The sequence below is a fragment of the Anolis carolinensis genome, chromosome 5, assembly GCF_035594765.1.
Source record: "Anolis carolinensis isolate JA03-04 chromosome 5, rAnoCar3.1.pri, whole genome shotgun sequence".
Classification (NCBI taxonomy): Eukaryota; Metazoa; Chordata; class Lepidosauria; order Squamata; family Dactyloidae; genus Anolis; species Anolis carolinensis.
Genome location: NC_085845.1, coordinates 200499085 through 200524639, shown reverse-complemented (window position 1 = coordinate 200524639; position 25555 = coordinate 200499085). Strand labels below are relative to the sequence as shown.

General features: G+C 44.5%; 1 protein-coding gene across 1 annotated transcript in view; it reads right to left on the bottom strand.

The window, feature by feature from the left end:
• Nucleotides 1–12986: 12986 nt before the first annotated feature.
• LOC103278805 (collagen alpha-1(VII) chain) overlaps nucleotides 12987–25555 on the bottom strand; it is a 93855-nt gene continuing 81286 nt past the window's right edge. Inside the window, exons 24-26 of the mRNA XM_062983331.1 lie at nucleotides 18389–18553; nucleotides 16222–16392; nucleotides 12987–13813 (exon numbers count right to left, since the gene is read on the bottom strand). Coding sequence (XP_062839401.1) covers nucleotides 13710–13813; nucleotides 16222–16392; nucleotides 18389–18553 — 440 coding nt within the window. The 3' untranslated portion in view covers nucleotides 12987–13709. The remainder of the gene's footprint in view (nucleotides 13814–16221; nucleotides 16393–18388; nucleotides 18554–25555) is intronic.

Sequence of the window (25555 nt, the reverse complement as noted above, 5' to 3'; positions counted from 1 at the left end):
AACCTAGAGGCGTGGATGATGGGTTGTGTTGTCAAATTTCGAGGTTGGGGGGGCTGTAGTTTTGTTGTTTTGTCCGCTGCCCTGATGCCATCACTCTTTTATATATATAGATCTGATGGGCTTGCAAGTCATAGAAGGAAGATGCTTTCTGTGTAATTTAGGGACAGCCTTGGGCATAATTGTTGCAAGCTTTCCACCGATGATGTGTCATGGTTTGAGCACCGGATCACAACTCTGGAGACCTGGGTTCAGTTATGGAAACCCATATGGATAACTCACACCCTCTCAGCTCCAGAAAACCTCGTCATAAGGTTGTAATAAGTCAGAAATGACTTGAAGGCACACAGCAGCCATCCCAACATGTTTGTGGATGTGATAGTGAGCCACACCAATGCTGTTTTGACTTCTTCTCCTTGATGGCTGTCCATCTTGACAGCCATCAAGGAGAAGAAGTCAAAACAGCATCGGATGGGGTTGGATGGGGAAAGAGGCCATGAAATAACCACTGGACTCAGTGAAAAGCTGAAGAAGAGAAGGTCTTCTCATATTAGAAGACCTTCATCACTAATAATCAGCATACATTTATCAAAAACAAGTCATGCCAGATTAATCTGATTTCTTTTTTTGAGAGTTACAAGCTCAGTAGATGCAGGGAATGCAGTGGATGTAGCGTATCTGAATTTCAGGAAGGCCTCCCCCATGAGCTTCTGGCAAGGAAACCAGTCAAATGTGGACTAGGCAAAGCTACGGTTAGGTGGATCTGTAATTGGTTAAGCAAACGAACCCCATGGGTGATTCTCCCCAATGGTTCCTCTTCATCCTGGAAAGAAGTGACAGGTGGAGTGCCACAAGCAAGGTTCATCCTGGGCCTTGCTCTGTTAATGACTTAGATCAGTGGTTCCCAAACTATTTGGCCTACTGCCCCCTTTCCAGAAAAAATATTACTCAGTGCCCCCTGGAAAGGGGGCGTGGCTTAGAGGGGTGGGCGTGGCTCCTGCTCAAGAGGGCGGGGCTGAGCCTCTCCCCTAGTCCAAGATGCAGGGCTGGGAGGGGGAGGGGGCGGGGCCACAAATGGGCGGCCAGGACTGGGATGGGCGGAGTTACAAGCTCTGAGGCAGGGCTGAGCTTCTATCCCTATCCTGCAGCACCTGCCAGGATGCAGGGGGCGGGGCTAGAGGAGGGGGCGGGGCCTCTTCCCAAGTGCCTGACAGGGCTGAACCTCTATACCCCGCCCCCGTGTTCTAACAAGCGCCTCAAGGGAGGTATACAGAAGCTCTGCCCTGTCTCATGCTCTTGGGAAGAGGCCCTGCCCCCAGCCCCTCCCTTTAGTCCTAAAAGGCCTCTCAGGAGAGGTATAGAGGCTCAGCCCTGTCTCATGCTCTTGGGAAGAGGCCCCGCCCCACCCCTAGCCCCTCCCTTTAGTCCTAAAAGGCCTCTCAGGAGAGGTATAGAGGCTCAGCCCTGTCTCATGCTCTTGGGAAGAGGCCCCGCCCCACCCCTAGCCCCTCCCTTTAGTCCTAAAAGGCCTCTCAGGAGAGGTATAGAGGCTCAGCCCTGTCTCATGCTCTTGGGAAGAGGCCCCGCCCCACCCCTAGCCCCTCCCTTTAGTCCTAAAAGGCCTCTCAGGAGAGGTATAGAGGCTCAGCCCTGTCTCATGCTCTTGGGAAGAGGCCCCGCCCCACCCCTAGCCCCGCCCTTTAGTCCTAAAAGGCCTCTCAGGAGAGGTATAGAGGCTCAGCCCTGTCTCATGCTCTTGGGAAGAGGCCCCGCCCCACCCCTAGCCCTGACCTTTAGTCCTAAAAGGCCTCTCAGGAGAGGTATAGAGGCTCAGCCCTGTCTCATGCTCTTGGGAAGAGGCCCTGCCCCCAGCCCCAGCCCCTCCCTTTAGTCCTAAAAGGCCTCTCAGGAGAGGTATAGAGTCTCAGCCCTGTCTCATGCTCTTGGGAAGAGGCCCCGCCCCACCCCTAGCCCCTCCCTTTAGTCCTAAAAGGCCTCTCAGGAGAGGTATAGAGGCTCAGCCCTGTCTCATGCTCTTGGGAAGAGGCCCCGCCCCACCCCTAGCCCCGCCCTTTAGTCCTAAAAGGCCTCTCAGGAGAGGTATAGAGGCTCAGCCCTGTCTCATGCTCTTGGGAAGAGGCCCCGCCCCACCCCTAGCCCCGCCCTTTAGTCCTAAAAGGCCTCTCAGGAGAGGTATAGAGGCTCAGCCCTGTCTCATGCTCTTGGGAAGAGGCCCCGCCCCACCCTTAGCCCCGCCCTTTAGTCCTAAAAGGCCTCTCAGGAGAGGTATAGAGGCTCAGCCCTGTCTCATGCTCTTGGGAAGAGGCCCCGCCCCACCCCTAGCCCTGACCTTTAGTCCTAAAAGGCCTCTCAGGAGAGGTATAGAGGCTCAGCCCTGTCTCATGCTCTTGGGAAGAGGCCCCGCCCCACCCCTAGCCCCGACCTTTAGTCCTAAAAGGCCTCTCAGGAGAGGTATAGAGGCTCAGCCCTGTCTCATGCTCTTGGGAAGAGGCCCCGCCCCACCCCTAGCCCCGACCTTTAGTCCTAAAAGGCCTCTCAGGAGAGGTATAGAGGCTCAGCCCTGTCTCATGCTCTTGGGAAGAGGCCCCGCCCCACCCCTAGCCCCGACCTTTAGTCCTAAAAGGCCTCTCAGGAGAGGTATAGAGGCTCAGCCCTGTCTCGGGCTCTTGGAAGGAGGCCCCGCCCCACCCCTAGCCCCGCCCTTTAGTCCTAAAAGGCCTCTCAGGAGAGGTATAGAGGCTCAGCCCTGTCTCATGCTCTTGGGAAGAGGCCCCGCCCCACCCTTAGCCCCGCCCTTTAGTCCTAAAAGGCCTCTCAGGAGAGGTATAGAGGCTCAGCCCTGTCTCATGCTCTTGGGAAGAGGCCCCGCCCCACCCCTAGCCCCGACCTTTAGTCCTAAAAGGCCTCTCAGGAGAGGTATAGAGGCTCAGCCCTGTCTCATGCTCTTGGGAAGAGGCCCCGCCCCACCCCTAGCCCCGACCTTTAGTCCTAAAAGGCCTCTCAGGAGAGGTATAGAGGCTCAGCCCTGTCTCGGGCTCTTGGAAGGAGGCCCCGCCCCACCCCTAGCCCCGCCCTTTAGTCCTAAAAGGCCTCTCAGGAGAGGTATAGAGGCTCAGCCCTGTCTCATGCTCTTGGGAAGAGGCCCCGCCCCACCCCTAGCCCCGCCCTTTAGTCCTAAAAGGCCTCTCAGGAGAGGTATAGAGGCTCAGCCCTGTCTCATGCTCTTGGGAAGAGGCCCCGCCCCACCCCTAGCCCTGACCTTTAGTCCTAAAAGGCCTCTCAGGAGAGGTATAGAGGCTCAGCCCTGTCTCGGGCTCTTGGAAGGAGGCCCCACCCCCTTCCCTAGCTCCGCCCTCTGTGTCCCAACAGGCGCCTCCGGAGAGGTATAGATGCTCAGCCCTGTCTCTGGCACTTGGGAAGAAGCCACACCCTCCCCTGGCCCCGCCCCTATATCCTAATAGGTGCCATCACCACCCCCCGGATCGCTGCAGTGCCCACCAGGGGGCAGTAGTGCCCACTTTGCGAATCACTGACTTAGATGAAGGGTTAGAAGGCACGATCATCAAATTTGCAGACGACACCAAATTGGGAGGGAGAGCCAATACTCCAGAAGACAGGAGCAGAATTCAAAACGATCTTCACAGATTAGAGAGATGAATGGGCAAAACTAACATGATGAAGATCTACAGGGACGAATGCAAGAGACTCCACTTAGACAGAAAACAATGAAATGCAAAGATACAGAATGGGGACGATGCCTGGTTCGACAGCAGTAGGTGTGAAAAAGATCTTGGAGTCCTCATGGGGAGGAAGGAGAACATGAGCCAACAATGTGACGCAGCTGCAAAAAAAGCCAATGGGATTTTGGCCTGCACAAATAGGAGTCTATTGTCTATTAGGAATATATTCATAACCTGTTAGGATGATGATACCACTATGGTTAGATATTGGTGCAGAGCAGCAAAAACGCAGAAGTCTAGAGGTTTATGTGAGCAGAGGTGAGAAAAAGCAAAATAGCCAGCCTCCCTTTCCCTTTAAAGAGTCATGTGCATAAAATAAGCATCAGAGACCTCAAAAGTAAAGCAGTAAAAATATTTTTACTCACAATCTTGTATGATGATGGTCATACAGGTAAAATCATCTTCGTTCCAAAAGAATACAGTTCAGGATACTACATATCTCTTAACAAAAGAAGTAACATCAGCAGCATGGCAGGATCAAGAAACAGGAAGAGACGAAGAGCCAAAGAGAAAGAACAAAAGAAATCTCCCATTTTATGCCCCAAATTCTAAAGGCATATGTCACTTCCTGTAAGTCTCCAGGAAGTATACTCCCATTTCCCACATCACATGCAAAACCCCTAAAATGGTGCCATCAACTCTGGAATGCAGCTTTGGCTTCAGGTTACTAAGCAACAAACAAAACTAACTACAGAAACCATCCCACATTGAAAATGCATGCATGATTGCTAGATAACCCAACAGTGTCTAGATCCAAAGAAGTCATGCTCCCCCTCTGTTCTATTCTGCCTTGGTCAGGCCACACCTGGAATCACACTGCGTCCGGTTATAGGCACCACAACTTAAGGGAGATGTTGACAAGCTGGAATGTGTCCAGAGGAGGGTGACTAAAAGAATCAAGGGTCTGGAGAACAAGCCCTATGAGGAGCGGCTTAAAGAACTGGGCATGTTTAGCCTGCAGAAGAGAAGGCTGAGAGGAGACATGATAGCCATGGATCAAGAGAAGTCATAGGGAGGAGGGAACAAGCTTGTTTTCTGCTGCCCTGGAGACTAGGATGTGAAACAATGGCTTCAAACTCCAGGAAAGGAGATTCCACCTGGTGTGGTGGAGGCTTTTAAGCAGAGGCTGGATGGCCATCTGTCAGGGATGCTTTGAATGCCATTTTCCTGCTTCTTGCCAGGAGTAGGACTGGGTGGCCCATGAGGTCTCTTCCAATTCTATGATTCTAGATGCAGGAGGTTAGCACAGTGTTAGAACGTCACCAGCCGTTTTTCATTCAGTTGTTGGTTCTTTAAAAGTCTCATGTAATACTGTCATATTAAGGCTCCCATGTTGCTGTGGCAGTGGCATGCACCACTTAGTCTCCCTTTTCTGGACAGAGTTCAGCAGAGCTACACGTGTGTTGTGTTATGGGCTCCATCCTTAAAGAGGACAACAAGTGGCATATGTACAATGAGCCAAGTAGCCTGTTTGACGAGGTCGTAAAACTCCTGGATCCCTTTCCCATGGATTGTTTGAAAGCCAAGTGTCCCCATCCTAAATCTGTGCATTTCATTTGTATTGCAAAACCGTAGCAGCACACTACCTTGCAAGCTGCAAGGCTACTCAGTGCTAATCAAGCTGGCTAATTGCAACATTCATACTGTGTGGCCAAAGGCTTTCATGGCCGGGATCACAGGGTTGTTGTATATTTTCCAGGCTGTATGGCCATGTTCCAGAAGCATTCTCTCCTGATGTTTCGCCCACATCTATGGCAGGCATCTTCAGAGGTTGTGAGGTATGGAGAACCTCACAACTTCTGACGATGCCTGCCATAGATGTGGATGAAACGTCAGGAGAGAATGCTTCTGGAACATGGCCATACAGCCCGGAAAACATACAACAACTCAACATTCATACCTGCTTCAAACAGACAAGAGTTCTTTCTCCCACCCTGGACAATAAGCTATCCCAAGCATGGGCGAACTTTGGCCCTCCAGGTGTTTTGGACTTCAACTCCCACAATTCCTAACAGCCGGTAGGCTGTTAGGAATTGTGGGAGTTGAAGTCCAAAACACCTGGAGGGCCCAAGTTCGCCCATACTTGCTATACATGATAATGCTGACTTTCTACAACTACGCAGATGGCAGATATTACTAATACATTTACCGCGTTGATGGAAGAGCTGAGCATCGACGAGGCATCTTGCAGAAAGATAATATATTTATATGCCAGACATGAAGACTTTGGCGCAGGAATGATTTTATTAAAGTGACATCAGAATGAGAGGATACAGGCTCTTTGAAAGAGAAGAGAGGGGATTCATGTAATATTTTATCATTCCCAATCAGTTTCAAGGGCAGATGAGAAAAGTCGGAACCTCTCGTTGTCCCTTTAAGCCGTCTCATGTCACTTGCCACCAAATGAGAGCTGTACTTTCCATTGTAAAATTGGAATATGTATGTTGGGAAGTACCTTACTTTACCAATGGTTTGCATGCAACAATATCTTTACTGTTGCATGCAAACCATTGGGCCGGGCTGTGGCACAGCTGGCTAGTAACCAGCTGCAATAAATCACTACTGACAGAGAGGTCATGAGTTCGAAGCCCGGGTCGGGTTAAGCCCCCGACCATTAAATAGCCCGGCTTGCTGTTCACCTATGCAGCCCCGAAAGACAGTTGCATCTGTCAAGTAGGGAAATTTAGGTACGCTTTATGCGGTAGGCTAATTTAACTAATTTACAACATCATAAAACTGCCAGCAAAACACGAGGAAAGGAATGAGGAAGTACAGCCACTAGTGGACAGTGAAGCAACAGCTCCCCCTGTGGCCGGAATCGTGAAGCTGGAAAAAAAAAGTTAAATGTCTCTGTGTCTGTCTAATGTATGTTGTTTGTCTGTTGGCATTGAATGTTTGCCATATATGTGTTCATTGTAATCCGCCCTGAGTCCCCTTCGGGGTGAGAAGGGCGGAAGATAAATACTGTAAATAAATACTATGGCTTGTATCAGAACTTGGGCAAGTTACTTTTTTGGGGGACTACAATTGCCAGTCTTCCCAGCCAAACATATATGTGAAAATATCTTTGCTGTGGTTTGCATCAAAGTTTAGGCAAAATATGAACCAATAAAATACTTCCTAACATCTATACAACATTTGTGTTTGGTTATTTGTTTATTTTATTTATTTCCAACATTTATATCCCGCCCTTCTCACCCGAAGGGACTCAGGGCAGCGTACAGAATTGGCAACAATTCAATGCCTACACATAATTAAAACATAGCAATGAAAATCCAATTAAAACAATATAAAAATATAAAACATATGGTTAAAAATCCATTCATCCAAAATCCTCATGCTGTATGCTCTTCCTCCATAAAATATGATTTTAAAGGGATGCTGTAAAGTATTTAAAGTATGTGAGTAGGTTTTTTAATGCATGGAACTGTTTATTTTTAATACAGTAAAGTCTCACTTATCCAGCATTCGCTTATCCAACATTCTGGATTATCCAACGCAGTCTGCCTCCCGTCCTGATCCACAGCTGTTTCTCTAGGGAACAAGGATTGAACTTTTTATGGATTTAATTTCCAACAATGTTGCTACTATAAGTTCATTTGCTTTTCAGGCTACAAGTTGGAATTCATGACAAAGCATTAAAGAATTGGCATCTGAAGTAATTTATGCAAAAGTAGGGGTGGTGGATGGGATGCTTTCAATCAAGAGATAAACATCAGATATAAATATAATAATAACACTAAGTAACAAAATTTGAAAGCTTTTCTGTTCGTGGTTTGAAAGTGTTATTTCCGGTTCAATTGTGCAGGCCTTACTTTGAAAGGAGTTGTTATACAGTTAAATGGTGGGTTATGTGTTTTTATGATTATCTGTTTATGCACATTGTTGTGTCTAATGTTTTAATGGCTGTATTTAAACTGACTTAATGTTTTTAATATGTTGGAAACCGCTCTGAGGAGATAGGGCGGTATATAAATAAATAAATTATTATTATTATTATTATTATTATTATTCTCCAGAAACTTTGTTTATGTGGCTGCCACAAACTCTGTTCAGTTGGTTGAGACTCTATGAAATACTCATTGAAAAACTATAGCAAAATGTGCAGGATGTCCGGCAAAAAACAAAACTTTTGCAGTTCAATAAACCTTTTCCATGTTTTTATAATAGAACCAATAAGGAAATGACATTTATAACCCAAGAACAGAAACCATGTCACATAGTGTAATATTATTAATAATAATTTCCATTCCAATGGGGTTTTGCCTGAACTTTTAAGGTGTGGATCCACTTTGGGAAAGAGTTGGCCAGCAAAACCATCTGCGGAGATCAGTTCTACACAATCCTGAGACTTTCCCCCAAAATCCCAATGACCATGATACCTATGGATTCTGGGAGCTGTAGTCAAAAGAAGTCTCTTTTCCATGCTCTAATAATAAGAGGATGATAATAGTTGTTGTAAGGATTGGGGACAGCATACATGAAGTGCCTCATACTTTCTCAAAGCAAAGTATGAATGTAAAATATTTCATTTTATTCAAAATGCCAGAGCGATCCCAAATGCTTTTTGAGATGCAATAAGGCAGCTATTTTGTGACAAAAGTTTGCTTTTTGTTTTAACTAAGATTGCATCAAAACCTCAAACCAGCTCAAGTACGCAAATATTGCTCATCCCATAGCCAATTCTAGACAATTTTTCACATTGCAGAAGTATTTTTTTAAAAATGTCATTTTCTTGAGCTTTGCTGATTTACCACTTAAGTGATTCCTCAGGGGATTCTTCCTATGAAGGAAGGAAAAGTTGTGATAAATGTGAAATCTGAGTGTGGCATTGAAAACATTTCACATGGAACAATGTCGCTGTGGTTGTCTTTTATTCTCCTCTCTTTAAGAAGTTATCCTTGGGCTTGGGTTGAATAATTTTCTCCCCACAGAGTCGGATGCAGACTTAATCATACATTTGGGAAGACCTACTGAAGTTATTATTTCAACATATGAAAAAAGAAAGAAATAGATATTCTTTCCATCCGAACCTCACAGGTGGAAGCCAACTCTGAAGAAAACTCTTTATTGAAGTCTAGGTGTTGTTTTGTTGTGTGGTCTTCCCCTTTTTTCTACCATCTTCCACTTTGTCAAGCTTAGTGGAGCTTTTCCAGCGAGTCTTGTCATTTCAAGAACAATATTGACAAGCTGGAAGGTGACCAGAGGAAGGTGACCTAAATGATCAAAAGTCTGGAAACCATGAATCCCTCTGAGGAGCAGCTTAGGGAGCTGGGTCTGTTTAGCCTGGAGGAGAGAAGGTTAAGAGAGGACAGGAGAGCCTTTAGAAAAGACATATGAAAGGATAACTCGGGCACGGGTAAACTTTGTCCCTCCCTCCAGGTGTTATGGACTCCAACTTCGACAATTCCTGCGCCGGGCTGTGGCGCAGCTGGCTAGTAACCGGCTGCAATAAATCACTACTGACCGAGAGATCATGAGTTCGAAGCCCGGGTCGGGTTAAGCCTCCGACCATTAATAGCCCCGGCTTGCTGTTGACCTATGCAGCCCCGAAAGACAGTTGCACCTGTCAATTAGGGAAATTTAGGGACGCTTTATGCGGGAGGCTAATTTACAACACCATAAAACTGCCAGCAAAACACGAGGAAAGGAATGAGGAAGTACACCACTACTGGATGGTGAAGCAACAGCTCCCCCTGTGGCCGGAATCGTGAAGCTGGAAAAATGTTAAAAATGCCTCTGAGTTTGTCTAATGCAGGGGTCCTCAAACTTTTTAAGTGGAGGGCCAATTCACAGTCCCGAAGACTGTTAGGGGGCCGGACTATGATGAAATAGTCCAAAATTAAGATTGTTGTAGTTGTGTGCCTTCAAGCTATTTCAGATTTAGGTCAACCCTAAGTCTAAAGTTTAGGACAGAGGCCAGGTCAATGACCTTGGAGGGCCGCATCCGGCTCATGGTCCTTAGTTTAGGGACCCCTGATCTAGACAATCTCATAAGACCATAGGTAAACAAAGAGACCTCCAAAGACCATCTAGATGGTCTCATAGAACCATAGGCAAGGAAAGTGACCTCCAAAGACCATCTAGATGGTCTCATAGGACCATAGGTAAGGAAAGTGACCTCCAAAAGCCATCTAGATGGTCTCATAAGACCATAGATAAAGAAAGGGATCCTCAAAGGCCACCAAGACCATCTCATAAAACCATAGGTAAGTAAAGGCACCCTCAAAAGCCATCTAGATGGTCTCATATGACCATAGGTAATGAAAGTGATCTCCAAAAGCCATCTAGATGGTCTTATATGGTCGTAGCTAAGCAAAGAGACCTCCAAAGACCATCTAGACAATCTCATAAGGCTATAAGTAAGCAAAGAGACCTCCAAAGACCAGGTAGACGTAGGTCAACACTAAGTCTAAAGTTTAGGACAAGGGCCAGGTCAATGGCCTGGGAGGGCCGCATCCAAGGGCCTTAGTTTGGGGACCCCTGGTGTGGATGATGCTATCACATAAATTCAATTGTGTATTCAGTTATACTTTTGGGTGCGGATCAGGTTGTGCAATGGCACCATTCAGCACAAGAATCATCCAGCAGAACTGGTGCATTAGTCTGCACACAGTGTTAGATGTTATGCAACCCCAGTGTAGGATATCAGCCATTTTATTCCATGAGCACCTCTATGAACATGTTGAAGGAGCATCCTATAAAGGCATTCATAGTGTGTCTTGAGTGGGGTTGCATCCACTGTTTGGCATATTGTTACAATTGCAACACACCAAAACCATATCACCAGTTGCTTGCTTCGTAAGCTGTACCGAAACGTTTCCTTTTCCTGCGTGAAGAAGACCGACGCAAGTCATTCCATACGTATTCTCATTGCCCCTATTTTATACGCCATTGTGCAAGTCACCCTAATTCTGAGCTGCTGACGTTGAATCTATAATAAATTCGGGGGACAACCCTTTGTATCCCTCTTCCCTCACTTCGAGAAAAATAACCAGCCTCCCATTTGTGCAGAGTTAGTCATTATTCTGACGGAATTGTTATCAAATTACTCCGTCAGGCTGTCCATGATACAGTGTCAAGCAATTCATTTTCTCAGGTCGCGAGGAGAAGTAATGTGTCTATTGCCGTAATGAGACGCTCAGAGAAATTCTATCGCCGCAATGAGACGGCCAGATAAATCCAGACCATCTTTCCTTCTGTCCATCTTCCCCTTCATCTGATTTTGTATTTTATTGTAATAGAGAAGCCTCAATGATTCTTATGCGATTCACAAAAGCAGTGGTGGCCATTGGCTCACATGTCAACGGGATGAGGAATCCACTCCAGGTGTTACTTTACATTTCAACAGAGCTATCCAAGGTGCTGAAAATGCATAAATGAAGCACCATTGGTTGTATAATGTTGGTGCAATTATATGAATGTAGATTTATAATGTGCCAACACTTAGTTCAAGCTGGATGCATGATTTATTAAATGCGCACCCGTCCTATGAGTCCCATACCATACAGAGATGTTAGAAAAATGGATTTGTGTATAAAATTGTTTCATGCTATTGATTTATTATCTCAAAAGCTCCTGCCCAGCCGATGCACGATGTTGGGAACGTCTCTCTTGGTTCCTCAATTATCATATTTGGTTGCAAATGTCAGTCCACTGTAATTGAGTTTCTCAAGTTGATTCAATTACCTGATAGAGATACAAGTCGAGGGCTACATTTTCCAATGCGCTCTCCCTTTATCACAACGTAGAAGTTTCTTAGTCCATGGACATTTCAATAGATTATACCTCTGAAAAGTCAATCTGGTTAAAGGGTTGTTGTGTGTTTTCCGGGCTGTATGGCCATGTTCCTGAAGTATTTTCTCCTGACGTTGCGCCCACATCTATGGCAGGCATCCTCAGAGGCTGTGAGCTATAACCTCACATATACCGCACAACCTCTGAGGATGCCTGCCATAGATGTGGGTGAAACGTCAGGAGAGAATACTTCCGGAACATGGCCACACAGCCCGGAAAACACACAACAACCCTGTGATCCCGGCCATGAAAGCCTTTGACAAAATATGGTTAAATCTACTTCTTGCCTGTATCTATGTACAGTAGAGTCTCACATATCCAAGATAAACGGGCTGGCAGAACCTTGGATAAGTGAAAATGTTGGATAATAAGGAGGGATTAAGAAAAAAGCCTATTAAACATAAAATTACATTATGATTTTACAAATTAAGCACTAAAACATCATGTTTTACAACAAATTGATAGACAAAGCAGTTCAATACACAGTAATGTTATGTAGTAATTACTGTATTTACAAATTTAGCACCAAACATTGCACCATTTACTACTAAAAGGCAGACTGCCTTGGATAATCCAGAACATTGGATAAGTGAAGCTTGGATAAAAGTGAGACTCTACTGTATGTATTTATTTACTATTTATTTATTTTATTTTTACCCCACTTTTTTACCCCATATAGGGAATCAAGGTGGCCTTTTTTGTTAATGTGGGATTTGTGTATTGATAGTGTTTAAATGCAATTTGTGCCATGCTTGTATTGCAACTGATTGCATCATCCAGAATGTACCATAGTGTGGAAAGAGCTAATTGCCAAGAAGCTATGATGACCTTGATGTGTGGCTGGAACTAGGGAGTATCCAGACACAAGTGTTTGTGCATACCGATTGCGTCAGTTCAGTTGAGTTCTGTCTGCCTAGAGTTCGAGTCCAGTTATGTTGGAGAACAGAGCAGTCCTGTGTTCGTCTGTCGTCTGCAAGTCTGTTTGTGTTGATTATTGCTGCATACAGTAAAACTTTGTAAATAGTTTTACCAATGTCTCTGAGTGTCTCTTCGTTCTGTGCTCCACTGCTTCCATCCAACTACTGCTGCGCTGCAAATACTCTGACATTTTTAACTATGGTATGTTGTATCTGCTGTGAGCCTTGAGGATTTTTATTTTATTAACACGCATATATTATCATCATCATCCAAGCAATTTTGTAGCAGCCTTCCTTTCCTCTGCAATATCTTGAAGTAACATGAGGTCTAGGGCATTGTGGGAGCTATAAAATAACAGAATATTTGATCTAAACTAATCTGATCCAATCCATCTTTATCTCTCAATCTCGGTCTATCTATCCAGCTCATCGCTCTCAAACTATGCATTCTATCTGTCTGTCTATCTATCTGTCTATCTATCTATCTATCTATCTATCTATCTATCTATCTATCTATCTATCTATCTACAGTAGAGTCTCACTTATCCAAGCCTCGCTTATCCAAGCCTCTGGATTATCCAAGCCATTTTTGTAGTCAATGTTTTCAATATATTGTGATATTTTGGTGCTAAATTCATAAATACAGTAATTACAACATAACATTACTGTGTATTGAACTACTTTTTCTGTCAAATTTGTTGTATAGCATGATGTTTTGGTGCTTAATTTGTAAAATCAAAACCTAATTTGATGTTTAATAGGGTTTTCCTTAATCCCTTCTTATTATCCAAGATATTCGCTTATCCAAGCTTCTGCTGGCCCGTTTAGCTAGGACAAGTGAGACTCTACTGTAGCTATCTGTTCGTCTGTCTTCCCTAAGTGAAAACAACAGTGCAAAGCTTGCCCGCTTGGCCTGACCTCTTTATTTGGGACCAAAGGTTTCCTAAGCCAGAAAGATGGGAAATACGGGACTGTTGTTGAAGATTACCATAAATGAAGCAAAGTAATTACATTCCTTTTCTCAAATGGATTTATTTCCATACAAGTTATCTCAGGCATGGGCCAACTTCAGCCCTGCAGGTGTTTTGGACTTCAACTCCCACAATTCCTAACAGCCTACCGGCTGTTAAGAATTGTGGGAGTTGAAGTCCAAAACACCTGGAGGGCCCAAGTTCGCCCATGCCTGAGTTACCTCCTTTGTTCACAGAACAGGTAAATGCCCCAAACCCAGCTTTTCTTAAACCATCCCATCCACAGCATGTACAGTCTTGGAGATGGTGGAGACCTGCTTCTTTTCACCATTCCTTCCTCCTTGTATCTGGTCAACATCTTTGGAGGGATCTTTAGAAGGAGTGAAAGGGAGACACAAATAGACATATTTGACATGATTTCCATGATTAAAAAAACCAAGAGTGCACCTACATTGCAGAATTAATGCACTTAATTCTGCATCTCCCTCTATGAACTCCTAGGAGAGTGGTTCTCAATCTGTGGCTCTCCAGATGTTTTGGCCTTCAACTTCCAGAAATCCTAACAGCTGCCAAACCAGCTGAGATTTTTGGTAGGCCAAAACACCTGGGGACCCACAGGTTGAGAACCACTGATCTAGGAGATTAAGATCTTCTGGGGAGGCCCTGCTCTCAGTCCCGCTTCCTTTGCAGGTGTGGTTGGTGAGGACGAGAGACAGGGCCTTCTCAGTGGTGGCCCCTCAGCTTTGTTCAGCTTTGGAACTCCCTCTCCAGTGAAATTAGTTCAACGTCCTCCCTCTTGGCCTTCAAAATGAAAAGAATAAGCCTTTGGTTAGTGATCAGTGCAAAAAATAAATAGGGAATATGTGCAATTGACAATTGGAATGGCTTTGGATAATGATTCTGGATTATGTGATTTTATACTAATATATTTTGATTCTATGTCTTATTGTCTAAATGTTGCCTATGTGGTTTTTAATATGGTTTTAATGGTTTCACATGAATGTTCGGCATTGAATTTTGCCATGTTTGTGTTGGAAACCGCTCTAAGTCCCCCCAGGGCTGAGAAGGGTGGTATATAAATACAGTAAATAAAATAAATAAATTCAGCTGCTGTGGATCAATGCTATGGACTCCTGGGAGTTGTAGTTTCATAAGGCACCAGTACTCTTTTGCAGAAAAGATTAAAGGCCTGTAACTCCCAGGATTCCGTAGCATTGAGCCACACTATTCAAGTGGTACTGAAAGTGGTTAGATAGAAATGCCTCAGCATTGAATAATAATAATAATAATAATAATAATAATAATAATAATAATAATAATAATAATAATAATTTATTTGTATCCCGTCCCAACTCCCCTCTGGGTTTTTGGGATGGCACACAACAAAAAATGGCAGCCATTCGATGCAAAAAATATATAATAAATAAACCAAATAATTAATCTAACAAGGTAAACAATAATAAATCACATGTGAAAATACAGTTTTGATGGACATGTGATAACACCTGGGAAATAACTGAGAGTCATGATGAAATACCCAAGGGGCATGCAGAAATGATTGATCATAAAATTATATGATATTTATGACAAGGGGTTGCATCAGTCATTTGTCCCTTACTGATGACAAGTCAACAGGTGGTTAGAAAAAGGAGACGAATTGCTCAATCTTTCTCTTTTTCTTCATGAATCTAGTTGTGAATATCTCTCTGTCTCTGAGAATCATTTGTAAGTACAAATCTGATTGTGGAACTGTGTATCCTGATTGTACAGCTGTAAATAGAGCAAGACTGAAGATTAATGCCTCTGGATATTTTAGATGAAAAACTGCTGTGGCGCAGGCTGGTTAGCAGCCAGCTGCAATAAATCACTCTGAGTTCGAGGCCAGCCCGTGTCGGGGTGAGCACCCGACAATTAAAATAAAAAATAGCCCCTGCTCGTTGTTGACCTAAGCAACCGGAAAGATAGTTGCATCTATCAAGTAGGAAATTTAGGTACCACTTATATGTGGAGAGGCTAATTTACGACACCATAAAAATCACCCAGCCGCTGCTGGAATGAGGAAGTTGCCATCACGGTGGATGATGAAACAGCTGCTCCCCCTGTGGCCAGAATCAAGCATACCCTCATGAAGCTGGAGAAGGTTTAAATTGCCTCTGCGTCTGTCTCTGTCTCTGTTCTATGTTTATATGGCATTGAATGTTTGCCTTATATGTGTACAATGTGATCCACCCTGAGTCCCCTTTGGGATGAGAAGGATGGAATATAAATACTGTAAATAAATAAATAAAATAAATAATTTACTAAACAAAGGACTCCTGCCACACCCTGGACTCTCCACAGATATACATTCTTTCCTTTCCTTATCTAGTTTATCCATACCTCACAACCTCTGAGGATGCCTGCCATAGATGTGGGCGAAACGTCAGGAGAGAATACTTCTGGAACATGGCCACACAGCCCGAAAGACATACAACAACCCTGTGATCCTGGCCATGAAAGCCTTCGACAACACAATTTACTAAACAGCGTGTGAAGAAGGTCAGATGTTGCAGTTGTACTCTATTAACTGATTAACTGACCTTTTTTTTTGCTGTGAATGGACTCTGCTAGTTTTTGTTTGCCTCTGTGGCACTTGCTTGTCCAGTGTCCAGTAGTTCCAGGGAGGTCGTGATTGGCAAACTATAAGTCACTTCACGAACCTATCCCGTGGCACAAACTGCATTGATTCAGTAGTGTAAATGCACCCTAAAACAAATGACCTGCAGTGAGACGTCCCACCTGTTGTTCTCTTGCACCAAAGCTCACACTTCTTCTTGGATGGAAATTGGTTGGCGTTTCCGCCGCAGCCTCCGAAGATGAATGGCCGGCAATGGTTGGCTTCCTGGTGGAAATACCAAAGGACCGTGTACTGCTTGCAGGTGCCTTCGTCCATTGGTAAGACACAGGGATCTGCAAGGGACAACATGCTGAATTGCTTGACAATTGGAAACCATTCCCTTTCTCTGTATTTTGTATCAGGACAATCAAATGTTGTGGCACACCTTTTTCTTTAAGAGCAATCCATAGCACTGGCCAACCTCATATGTTAGACCAGTTTCTGGGTATATCTGACCTGCTGGTTTCAAAAAAGGCACCAGGTTTCCCCATCAACTCTGAGTTTTGAGATACAGAACATATGCCATATCTCTCTCTTCATCTGCTGACCATAGAATAACCATATCGAAGAAACTAAAGCTTGATGAAGTCTATCCAATGCCATTTTCTGAATCAGTGCCTTCAATAACTGTCTGTAAAATGTATTGCTATAGTGTGAAATTGTGCTTAGAGTTTAAAGCTGTGTGTGTGTTCTAGAAGTGAAGAGGTTAAATGCATAGAGTGGGAATGAAATGCTAGAGAGTAACTTTGGGAACAGTCATGGGCAAACTTTGGCCCTCCAGGTGTTTTGGACTCCAACTCCCACTTAAGTGGCTGAGGAGGAAAAGGAAAGAGCCTGAGGTTTTTTAGGAATTGTGGAAGTTGGAATCCAAAACACCTGGAGGAGGGCTGAAGTTTGCCCATGCCTGGATCAGACTGTGGACGGTTTTCAGTCTTTCAAAAATATACAATTGAAAGCCACGCCCAAATACCACTTCTCAACATAGTCGCCATTCAAATCTAGGCACTTACCATAGCGAAGAATGAGCTTGGCAACTCCTTCCCCACAAAACTCTGCCGCTTGCGTCCTCAACCAGCTGGCCACCCTTTTCTGCAGCTGCGCATAGTCGCCAAGATGCTGTGCAAGTGGCAGAGTTTTGTGGGGAAGGAGTTGCCAAGCTCATTCATCGCTATGATAAGTGCCTAGATTTGAATGGTGACTATGTTGAGAAGTGGTATTTGGGTGTGGCGTTCAACTGCATATGGTAAATCTTTTCTCCTATACTTTGTTCATTTTTAATTCCAAAACGTAATCTACTTTCTGGATAACCCTCGTATATCTTTGATTAGTTTGTCCTTTAAAATCCATGTTAATTTGGCAATGTGGAACAACTCTGCAACTTAACAGCCCAGTCTTCCATTGCAGGTGCTTTGGTCAATTTCCAGATGAGAGCAAATGCTTTTAAGTTCAGCATCACCAGTCCTAAAGGATGGAGGGTTTCCTTCTGAGGTCCCACCCACTCCATCCTTTAGGGCACCAGTTCTGATATTGAGGCCGAACGGAAAAGCAAGTGACTCTCCGAAATGCCACTTAATTCTGCGGTTCCACTTCGTCATGGGCCCGTCTTTCTCACCGTGAGATGAACCCATTATCTGCTGATCCCTCGGAGCCGCCGCCGCCAAAGCAAATGGAAACTAATGAGGGCGCGCAAATAAATTACCTGTGATTTAAATATTGATTGTTTCCAGGGCTGGAGTGATTCCTTTCTCCCTTCCCGCCCACCCTTTTTCGCCCTCGTCGTCGTAGTACAAGCAGCTCTGGATAAAAATGTCACGGAAACAAATTGCCGGGTGGCGGAAGGCTTTGGGGGCAATAAAAAGGGATCTTAATGGCTTTGAACAACTTTGGGGAAAAGGTCGGGTGTTAGTCAGAGAAAGAGGAAGAGGGAAGGAGGTGGAAGCTTTGGCAACAGCTGGATTGAGAATGGGGACCAAAGGAAGACCAGAACGGGGAAAGAGAGGTCGGAGAGAGAAAGAGAAGGATGTGCGGAGGATAATTTCCATCTTGAGCATCACTCCTGACTATTCGATCTGGAAGTGGTCCTTCTCCTCCTCACCGACAATCCACCTTCACTGCTATTGCTCATTGTTATGAAATCTTGAGTGTTTTAGCTTTACAGCGTCTTTGGTCTTCTCTGCCAAAGACTGCTGGAGCCTCATCAAACTACATTCAGCCATGGCAGTTAAACTGCATTAATTCTACAGTGTAGATGCAACCTCAGGTGGGCAAGAGTGTTACTGAAAAGCTTACCTGCCAAAGGTAGGACAGATTCGGTCAGAGGCAAGTCCGCTTTGGTTGTATTCTGCAATCCACCGAAAAACCCTTCTTGCAGAGTGCTTTCCCCCCTTGGATCCATGTCTGCTAGATAGTCAGCCCCGAGGCCTGCCAATCTGTTCGCCAAGCGGAGGTTTTTGCCTGCATGAAAGAAAAGATATTGATATAGCGCAGGGCTGTGGCGCAGGTGGGAGAGCAAGCCAGCTGCAATTAACTGCAATGAATCACTCTGACCAGGAGGTCATGAGTTCGAGGCCCGCTCGGAGCCTATGTTTGTCTTGTCTTTGTTCTATGTTAAAAGGCATTGAATGTTTGCCTATATGTGTAATGTGATCCGCCCTGAGTCCCCTTCGGGGTGAGAAGGGCGGAATATAAATGCTGTAAATAAATAAATAATAAATAGTGGAGCCCCCAGTGGCGCAGCAGATTAAACCACTCAGATGCTGAACTTGCTGACTGAAAGGTTGGCGATTTGAATCTGGGGAGCGGAGTGAGCTCCTGCTGTTAGCCCCAGCTTCTGCCAACCTAGAAGTTCGAAAACATGCAAATGTGAGTAGATGAATAGGTACTGCTCCGGCGGGAAGTTAACGGTGCTCCATGCAGTCATGCCTATGGCCACATGACCTGGAGGTGTCTACGGACAATGCCGGCTCTTTGGCTTAGAAATGGAGATGAGCACCAACCCCCAGAGTTGGACACAACTGGACTTAATGTCAGGGGAAAACCTTTACCTTTACCTTTCATAGTGAGAAGATCAGTATATTTCTATCCAGACGTCTATACACATAACAAAAGTGAAATGATGTATATGGCTGGGATGTCCACTCAGACAGACAAGCTCCCACTTCCAAAAATAGTTATAGCTCCCACTACTCAGGAGACACCAATGGACCTCCTTCCAATAACATTGCAGGTTACAGTAAGCACCATGAACATGTCCAAAAGCCCTGCTAATGTCCTCCACAAACACCATCCTGCCCCCCACCCAAGTGAGGACTTTCATACGGGGACAATTTCATCCTAGATTTTTTTGTGTTTCCTCCACCACAGACATCCCAGTGTTTCCGACTCTCTCCACTGGTGTGGAATTTGCATAACCCCACCCACTGCCTCTCCCTTAACCCTTTCCTATTCTTTTCTATGGCACTCAGCAAACAGAGCAAAGGATCAGCAACTGAACATACTGGAGAAGTTTGGGGAGAATTCACCGTGATTTATAGGAGTTGTAGGTACTGGGATGTATAGTTGACCTGCATTCTAAGAGCACTCTGAACTTCACCAACAATCGAATTGGACCAAACTTGTTACACAGAGTCCTCACAGCCAAGAAAAAATACTGGAGGTCTTTGGGGAAAATTCACCTTGATTTGGGGGAGTTGTAGTTCACCTACATCCAGAGAGCCTTGTGAACCCAAACACCGATGGTTCTGGGCCAAACATGGCACACAGACCTGATATGCCGAAATTAGATTACTGGAGGGGTCTGGGGGGACGGGACGGGACTGACATTCCTTTCTGGGAGTTGTAGTTCACCCACAACTAGATAAACTGTGACCTCCACCGATGATGGACGTGGACCAAACTTGCCACACAGAACCCACATGACTAACTCAACCTACTGGAAGGGTTTGAGGGGACTGAGTCACCATAATGGGAGTTGTAGTTCATCCTACAGTCAGAGAGCACACTGAACCCCACTGATGATGCATCTAGAGCAAACTTGCCCAACATAACAAACTTTAAGTACTGGTGGAGTTTTTCGGGGTTAACCCGGCATGATGTGAGTTGTAGTTCACCCACAATATTATGCATTTTGTACAATTAAAAATTAACTTTTTCAAACAACCCGGGCAGCACCGGGTATCCAAGCTAGTGTGTGTGTGTGTGTGTATATATATGTATGTGTGTGTGTGTGTGTGTGTGTGTGTGTGTGTGTGTGTATATATATATATATATATACATACATACACACACACACGTACGTATGTGTATGTATATATATATATATATGTGCTGCCAGTTTGGTTTTTCAAGTATCTGGATAAGGGATGCTCAACCTGTACCATAAATTCTGACATAAGCGGTGTCTATAAAAACAAAACCAGCAGCAACAGAAACTACAGCAAGTGAATAAGACTATGTGATTCATCTTTGTAAAAAAAGTAATAATGCCACATGTGCATTGGAAGTTTCAAAAGGTTTAAAAAGTACATTCAGAGAGATTTCGTTCTCTAGGTATATACTGATACAGCACAAAAATGTGTTCTAGTCTCCATCAATGTGAGTCTTGTGCCTAGATTGTAGCACTTAGTCAACTACCCCGTGTTTACAAAACTCACTTGATTCACTTTGCCCAGTTTGTTTTTATGATCTTTACTCAGGTGACTAATTCATGTTTTACTATGGTCATCATTTTAATGTTTTACTATGTCAATGAGTAAAATTTGGAGAGATGGAGGCGGGGTTCAAGAATAAAGTTGTTGTTGTTGTTGTTTGTTGTTGTTATTATTATTATTATTTTATTATGACACAGCAAACAAGATAAACAATGCTGGATTTCATTTCACAAAATCACAAGTCGAACACTTCCCAAGTGTTTAGGACTGTGTGATGTATTTTCGGATGATGCGCGCAGATCCCAGTCGGGTGGCCTTTTGCAGTTGGCAGATCGTAGTTTTGTCAATGTCTGTTGTTTCCAAATGCCGGCTGAGATCTTTTGGCATGGAACCCAGTGTGCCCATCACCACCGGGATCTTGAGGTCCTGATAGCGGCTGAGTTTTTCCTGTTGTTTTTCGTCAATGAGACTGTCACCTGGGATGGCAACATCAATGATCCAAACCTTTTTCTTTTCCACAACTGTGATGTCTGGTGTGTTGTGTTCCAGAACTTTGTCAGTCTGGATTCGGAAGTCCCACAGTATCTTTGCGTGCTCATTTTCCAATACTTTTGCAGGTTTGTGATCCCACCAGTTCTTTGCTGCTGGGAGGTGGTACTTGAGGCATAAGTTCCAATGAATCATTTGGGCCACATGGTTGTGCCTCTGTTTGTAGTCTGTCTGTGTAATTTTCTTACAGCAGCTGAGGATATGATCCATGGTTTCGTCGGTTTCCTTGCACAGTCTGCATTTTGGGTCATCAGCTGATTATTCGATCTTGGCCTGAATTGCATTTGTTCTGATGTCTTGCTCCTGGGCTGCAAGAATCAGGCCTTCTGTCTCCTTCTTCAGGGTCCCATTCATGAGCCATAGCCAGGTCTTCTCCTTATCAGCTTTTCCTTCAATTTTGTCAAGGAACTTTCCATGCAGTGTTTTGTTGTACCAGATGTCAGCTCTAGTTTGTAGTGCGGTTTTCTTGTACTGATTCTTTGTCTGCTGTGTTTTGAGGAGTTTCTGATTGTTGTTGTTGTTGTTGTTGTTGTTGTTGTTGTTATTATTATTATTGATTGAAGGAAGTCCTAGTCCCACTCTCTTCTGCTTTCGACAGATCTCATCTGGAATAACCCTGTGTCCAGTTCTGGGCAAAGCAATTCAAGAAAGAGAAGGACAAGGTGACAGAAGGACAAAGAAAATGGTCAAAGGTTGGGAAGCCTAACCCTATGAAGAGTGGCTAAGGGATCTGGGGATGATTAGCTTGGAGACAAGAAGGCTGAAAGAAAGGGGATACAAGGGCCATGTTTAGATATTTGAAAGGATGTCCCATTGAGGAAGGGGTAAACTTGCTTTTTGATGCTCTGCTTTGATAATCTGGATTATATGGCAGTGTGGAAGGGTCTTTGTCTCCCCTTAGAGCCCACCAGAAGGAGGACCCGAGGGTTTCCTTCTTCCAGGACTTTGTAGACTGATGTCCACAGAGACCCACTTGAAATTCGAATTCCAGACTTATCTTTGGGTAATAAGCAGTAGTAGTATCTCACTGGATGGGACTCCTGTTTGCAACTCACCAGCACAAGCTGTGAAACAAGCAAGAGAGAGATAAATATTAACAGAAGATGGGAATCCTATTGGAGTTTTCTGCACATATAAAGAAAGTGTCAGGATGCATCTACACTGTAGTAATAATGGGCAAACATGCTTTCTGCTGCTCTGGATACTGGGACTCAATGGAGCAATGAGTTCAAATGGGAGGAGAAGTGATTTCATGTAAACATCAGAAAGCACTTTCTGATGGGAAGAGCTGTTTGACAGTGCTATGATGGAGTCTCTCTGGAGTTTTTTAAAGCAGAGGCAGGATGGGCATCTGTTGGGAGTGCTTTGTAGGTTCCTGCCTGGCAAAATGGGATTGGAATGGATGACCCTTATGGTCTGTTTCAACTCTAAGATCCATGACACCACTTTAACAGCAATGGCTCAGTGCTGTAGAACTGTGAGAGTTGTTAATGCATGCGTGTGTGTGTGTGTATATGTATAAACGTATACACACACACACACACACACACACATACAGGAGCCGTGGTGATGCAATGAGTTAAACCCTTGTGAACTGCTGATCTGAAGGCTGGGTTGCTGACCTGAGGGATTATTTATTTTATTTATTTCTCACATTTATATCCCGCCCTTCTCACCCGAAGGGACTCAGGGAGGCTTACAACAGTAATGCAACAGGGCTGCTGGTTCAAATCCGCAAGATGGGGTGAGCTTCCATCTGTCAGCTCTAGCTTTTGGGATATGCGAGAAGCCTCCCTCCCAGTAACACCCCGGGTGTCCCCTGGGCAATGTCTCTGTAGACAGCCAATTCTCTCACACCAGTCGCAACTTGCACAATGTTCTCAAATCACTTCTGACACTATACACACACACACACACACACACACACAGTACAGTCTCGCTTATCCAACATAATCGGGCCGGCAGAACATTGGATAAGCAAATATGTTGGATAATAAGGAGCGATTAAGGAAAAGCCTATTAAACATCAAGTTAGGTTATGATTTTACAAATTAAGCACAGAAACATCATGTTTTACAACAAATTTGACAGAAAAAGCAGTTCAATACTTAGCAATGTTATGGAGTAATTACTGTATTTACGAATTTAGTATTGAAACATCACAATGTATTGAAAACATTGACTACAAAAACATTGACTACTAAAAGGCAGACAGCGTTGGATAATCCAGAACATTGGATAAATGAATGTTGGATAAGTGAAACTCTACTGCGTATATGTATATATTCACACACACACACATACATACATACGCACACATTTATAATTATTATGAGCAATAACCACAACCCAAAGTGAGAGTTGTAGTTTTACAAGATCGAGTCCCCGTTGGGGAGATGGTGGCGGGGTATAAATAAAGATTATTATTATTATTATTATTATTATTATTATTATTATTATTATTTTATTATGACACAGCAAACAAGATAGACATGCGGGATTTCATATCACAAAACCACAAGTCGAACACTTCCCAAGTGTCTAGGACTGTGCGATGTATTTTCGGATGATGCGTGCAGATCCCAGCAGGGTGGCCTTTTGCAGTTGGCAGATCGTAATTTTGTCAATGTCTATTGTTTCCAAATGCCGGCTGAGATCTTTTGGCACGGCACCCAGTGTGCCCATCACCACCGGGACCACCTGCACTGGTTTCTGCCAGAGTCTTTGAAGTTCAATCTTGAGGTCCTGATAGCGGCTGAGTTTTTCCTGTTGTTTTTCGTCAATGCGACTGTCACCTGGGATGGCGACATAGAATCATAGAATCATAGAATAGTAGAGTTGGAAGAGACCACATGGGCCATCCAGTCCAACCCCCTGCTAAGAAGCAGGAAATCGCATTTAAAGCACCCCCGACAGATGGCCATCCAGCCTCTGCTTAAAAGCCTCCAAAGAAGGAGCCTCCACCACGGCCCGGGGGAGAGAGTTCCACTGTCGAACAGCCCTTCTCACAGTGAGGAAGTTCTTCCTGATGTTCAGGTGGAATCTCCTTTCCTGTAGTTTGAAGCCATTGTTCCGTGTCCTAGTCTGCAGGGCAGCAGAAAACAAGCTTGCTCCCTCCTCCCTATGACTTCCCCTCATGTATTTGTACATGGCTATCATGTCTCCTCTCAGCCTTCTCTTCTGCAGGCTAAACATGCCCAGCTCTTTAAGCCGCTCCTCATAGGGCTTGTTCTCCAGACCCTTCATCATTTTAGTCGCCCTCCTCTGGACGCTTTCCAGCTTGTCAACATCTCCCTTCAACTGTGGTGCCCAAAATTGGACACAGTGTGATTCCAGGTGTGGTCTGACCAAGGCAGAATAGAATAAGGGGGAGCATGACTTCCCTGGATCTAGACACTATTCCCCTATTGATGCAGGCCAGAATCCCATTGGCTTTTTTAGCAGCCGCATCACATTGTTGGCTCATGTTTAACTTGTTGTCCACAAGGACTCCAAGGTCTTTTTCGCACACACTGCTGTCAAGCCAGGCATCCCTCATTCTGTATCTTTGATTTCCATTTTTTCTGCCAAAGTGAAGTATCTTGCATTTGTCCCTGTTGAACTTCATTTTGTTAGTTTCGGCCCATCTCTCTAGTCTGTCAAGATCGTTTTGAATTCTGCTCCTGTCTTCTGGAGTGTTAGCTATCCCTCCCAGTTTGGTGTCGTCTGCAAACTTGATGATCGTGCCTTCTAACCCTTCGTCTAAGTCGTTCATAAAGATGTTGAACAGAACCGGGCCCAGGACGGAGCCCTGCGGCACTCCACTTGTCACTTCTTTCCATGATGAAGACGATGCATTGGTGAGCACCCTTTGGGTTCGTTCGCTTAGCCAATCAATGATCCAAACCTTTTTCTTTTCCACAACTGTGATGTCTGGTGTGTTGTGTTCCAAAACTTTGTCAGTCTGGATTCAGAAGTCCCACAGTATCTTTGCGTGCTCATTTTCCACAGCCTTTGCAGGTTTGTGATCCCACCAGTTCTTTGCTGCTGGGAGGTGGTACTTGAGGCATAAGTTCCAATGAATCATTTGGGCCACATAGTTGTGCCTCTGTTTATAGTCTGTCTGTGCAATTTTCTTACAGCAGCTGAGGATATGATCCATGGTTTCGTCGGTTTCCTTGCACAGTCTGCATTTTGGGTCATCAGCTGATTTTTCGATCTTGGCCTTGATTGCATTTGTTCTGATGGCTTGCTCCTGGGCTGCAAGGATCAGGCCTTC